General features: G+C 57.9%; 1 protein-coding gene across 1 annotated transcript; it reads left to right on the plus strand.

The window, feature by feature from the left end:
• The first annotated feature begins 275 nt into the window (after window positions 1-275).
• Window positions 276-3,276, plus strand: Tpbgl (trophoblast glycoprotein like). The gene has a single exon (XM_021168088.3). It carries the CDS (start codon window positions 544-546, stop codon window positions 1,696-1,698), a length of 1,155 nt encoding a protein of 384 aa, XP_021023747.1. The 5' UTR covers window positions 276-543; the 3' UTR covers window positions 1,699-3,276.
• Window positions 3,277-4,353: the final 1,077 nt, after the last annotated feature.

Below are 4,353 nucleotides of genomic sequence, written 5' to 3' on the forward strand. Positions count from 1 at the left end.
AGGGAGGAGGAAAGAAGCTGCCTAAACGAAGGGGGTGGGGAAAGAAGCAAGTCAGAGCTTGGGGAGCCAAACTTCTCAGCAGCTCGTGAACTAGAGAGCAGGGGAGCAAGAGAGCGCAGCGGCCCTAAGCCTGCTGCTCCGGAGCCTCCCACCCCGCCTCCCTTGCGAGGAGGTGCGGAGACTCCGCTGGGGGCGGAGGAGGCGGCCGGGAGGCGGGGAGGGGGAGGCGGGGAGGCAAACCCTGCCCACTCGGCTCCGAGCCCGAAACAGCCGCGGAAGTCGGAGGCCGGAGCGCAGGGCGACGAGGGCAGCGGGGGCGGGGTGCTCCGCTCCCCGCCTGACCCCTGTCGCCCCCAGCCATCAAAGTGAAGGCTCCTCGGACTTTACAAGCAGGAGGACGGACCGGTCGGAACTGTCAGCTGCTCCGGGTCAAGGTCTAGCCCACAGCCACCTTCCCGTGCTACCCCCATCCCATCATCTCCAAACGCTCCCAATTCACTGGTGAGCGCTGCGGGCCGGGGGCTGGATGCGGGGACGGCCGCGATGGCCCCGCGCGCGGGACAGCGGGGGCTCTGGAGCCCGCTGCCAGGGCTGCTGCTCTTGGCGGCGGCGCTGAGCCGGCCCGCCGCGCCCTGTCCCTTCCAGTGTTACTGCTTCGGCAGCCCCCGGTTAATGTTGCGCTGCGCGTCGGGCGCGGAGCTCCGGCAGCCGCCCCGGGACGTGCCACCCGACGCGCGCAACCTCACCATCGTGGGCGCCAACCTGACCGTGCTGCGCGCTGCCGCCTTCGCGGGAGGGGACGAGGGGGCGACGGACGGCGTGCGCCTACCGCTCCTTACCGCGCTGCGCCTCACACACAACAACATCGAGGTAGTAGAGGACGGTGCCTTCGACGGGTTGCCCAGCCTGGCGGCACTCGACCTAAGCCACAACCCGCTACGCGCCCTGGGCTACCGCGCCTTTCGCGGGCTGCCTGCGCTGCGCTCACTACAGCTCAATCACGCGCTGGCTCGAGGCAGCCCCGGGATGCTGGATGCACTGGACGCCGCTCTGGCCCCTCTGGCCGAGCTTCGCCTGCTGGGCTTGGTAGGCAACGCGCTGAGTCGCCTGCCACTCGCCGCGCTGCGCCTGCCCCGCCTGGAGCAGCTGGATGCGCGTGTCAACGCGCTGGCCGGCCTGGGCCCCGACGAGCTGCGCGCGCTCGAACGCGATGGCGACTTGCCCCAGCCGCGCCTGCTGCTGGCGGACAACCCACTGAGCTGTGGGTGCACCTCGCGCCCCCTGCTGGCCTGGCTGCACAACGCCACCGAGCGCGTACCCGATGCGCGCCGCCTGCGCTGCGCTTCCCCGCGCGTACTGTTCGACCTGCCTCTGATGGACCTGGATGAGGCGCGACTAGGTTGCTCCGACGGCGATGCACACGAGAGCGGGGAAGGGATAGACGTCGCCGGCCCGGAGTTGGAAGCCTCTTACGTCTTCTTCGGGCTGGTGCTGGCACTCATCGGCCTCATCTTCCTCATGGTGCTCTACCTAAACCGCCGCGGCATCCAACGCTGGATGCACAACTTGCGCGAGGCCTGCAGAGACCAGATGGAGGGCTACCACTACCGTTACGAGCAGGATGCAGACCCACGCCGTGCGCCCGCTCCGGCCGCCCCTGCCGGCTCCCGGGCCACTTCTCCAGGCTCGGGTCTCTGAGCATCACCTCCCTAGTGGGAGGCTGTTCCTATCAGCTGATGACTTTACTTGGGCCATGCAGCCTTTCTCTGCCTGGCCTGGGCCCCGGAGATAACACACTCACGAGTTTGGATCTCTGAGACCTTTGGATCAATCGTAGTATCTCTCCCATACAGAAATTCCAAAGTGTACTCTTTCCCTGGCCTTAGAGTTTCCAGATCGAAAACCCAGAAATCTGTTTCCAGAAACAAATCCTGCCTGCCGGTCCTTACTGGACCATTGAAATTCCTTCTCCCTGTCCAGGCTCACCCAAAGATCCTACTCTTCCGTTTTGAAATCTCTAGCACTTTCTCCACCTTCCTATATGCTTTAAGCCAGACACCCTGGCTAGATTGCACTGACCCCTGCGCCGGGGTAGAAGACCTCAGTCCCTTTCTCAGAGTTCAAGGGGCGGGGGGGTCCTACCCTTCTGGTCTCTTTGGAAGGTTTTTATGAAGTTTGAGCTTTTTGTCCCACCTCAGAACTCTGGGCTCTCCATCATGTAACCCACATCTGAAGGCTTTCAGTGTCTCCTTTAGTCTGATTTGCTTCATACCCTGGTTCTAGCTCAGGCCCTTCCATTCCTTGCTCTTGGCTGGGTTTCAGCCCCAGCCTTGTCTCTCTCATGCCAGGGGCAAGGAAGGCTTGGTGTAGAATCCAAGCCTTAGCCTTTCTGTTGCGGCTCTAATGTCCCAACACTCAGTGTTTGTCCTTCATCTAAAACTCAGCTCTTCACCCCAGTCACTTTCATGCCCTGGCCCAAGTCTTAGGCTCTCAGTTCCCTTGACATCCATCGCTGGCACTTTTACCATTCATTGACCAGGGGCCAGAGAGGGCTCTTCCCCATGGTGGGGTGCTACCCACTGCCCTCCTAGGAGACGTTCTCCCATCCTGCAGGACAAGTAAAAAGCACCCCCATAGCATATAGGCAGACTTGAGGGAGGAAGGGAGCAGGTGGGGTGAGCAGGGTCTCCAATCCAGGGCCACTGGTCTGTCTGGAAAAGCGAGGCTTGGAGCTGCTGCCCATCTGTGCTCTGTGCTTCACCATCTACATGGTCCTCCCCTGGGAACTCCTTGCTACCACCTCTCATGCCTTCTGGAAGGGGATGGAGTCTGACCTCTTGTCTCAGTCTCAGTGGAAAGCTTTCCTGGTCAAGGTCATGGCCTCAGTGCCCTGCCTTCTGCATGATCCCAAAGCACAATGGTGAGTGAGGAGGGACTGCCTCCCTGCCTCTCACCCTAAGTCAGGCAGAATGGCAGGCCTGTGCTGCCTCTGCACAGGAAGTCTTCCTCCTCTGTGTATCAGCTTGAGGCCCGCTGTCCCCATCCTCAACTGAGAAATCTGGACCTCCCTTGGGCTGTTTTCTATAAAGTCTGCAATAATCTCCGATGCTCTCTGCTCTTGTAAGTGGTTCTGTGTTTGTCCTACTGACCTTGGGGCATTGGTGGGCGTGAGAGGTGACAAGAGGTGGCCATTTGGGGCAGTGGCCCTTATGCACTCTCTGGAGATGTGGGAAAAAGAAATAGGCTGTGAGTACACATAGCAAGATTGGGGCTCTCCGTCATTCTCCAGCCTGCTTTTTAATGGTCTGAAATGGGCTTATCCACAGCCAGCATGAGATCCTATGCTTGCTTTACACCCTCTATCCTTTGTTTGGGGTGGGGCACTGAAAGGGAGAAAGAAAGACTGGAGAACCTAGCCTCAGATGAGCCTCTTGGGAAGGAGGACAGCTATAAAGGAGAGACACTTTATTGGGGCGAAACTATCTAAGGGGCCATTGGCTGCTGTGGACCTATCTGCTTGCTAGTACTTCCTGTGCCAGGCTGTGCATTTTTATTTTGTTTTGTTTGGGGTTTTGTGTTTGTTTGTTTGTTTGTTTTTGCCAGAGTGGGGCAGGGGCAGGGGCCCCCTAATAAAGGTGATTTGGGGAGGCAGGCTTTAGGCTGAAGGATGGTGCTCACCTTTGACCTCGGTATTCCCAGTGTTGGTTGCTTAGGGTCTCAGAGCCCTAGAACCATGGGGCAGGATTCCGGCATATATTTTAGAAGTTCAGAGTCACATATGTCTAGAATGTGTGGCTTCTAACCACTGAAAGGGCCGTCCTAGTGCCATGGGAAGCCTCTGTTGTCTTCAGTGGGACACAGTGAGCTGTCTCCTTGCCTTCCCCCTCCCGAGTAGATGCTGTATCTGTTCCCCAGCCCCACCATTTTTCGTGAGCATCTGCCAGTGACCTTCAGCATGTACCTTGGCCATCCTCTAGGAAAGCATGGTGATGGTCTTAGGTTAGAAAACTACCTCTCAACAGATCACAGCACTAAAAGAGTAGCCTCTAATTATGTAGTCTCTGACTGCAGTGAATTCTGGCAAATAAAACGTGCTGCTGGCTGTGGGATCACTACCAGCAAACAAGTGCACCTTTTATGTACTGCTACTTTTGATTCTCTGCAAAGTCCTAAGAACTTAGTTTTACTGAGCCACGAAACATCAACAGATTAAAAAAAAAAATCAATTGAAGGCCTACAGTATATGAAGTGGGGTTTTGCCTTCGTGACTTTTATGAACCGCATTAGAACCTAGCTCTGTTCTGCTATGCAATCTTCCAGTCCATATCCGCTGTCTTCCTCCTCTGCAAATCT

Source organism: Mus caroli, unplaced genomic scaffold (genome assembly GCF_978045245.1).
Source record: "Mus caroli unplaced genomic scaffold, Mus_caroli_1 scaffold_8, whole genome shotgun sequence".
Classification (NCBI taxonomy): domain Eukaryota; kingdom Metazoa; phylum Chordata; class Mammalia; order Rodentia; family Muridae; genus Mus; species Mus caroli.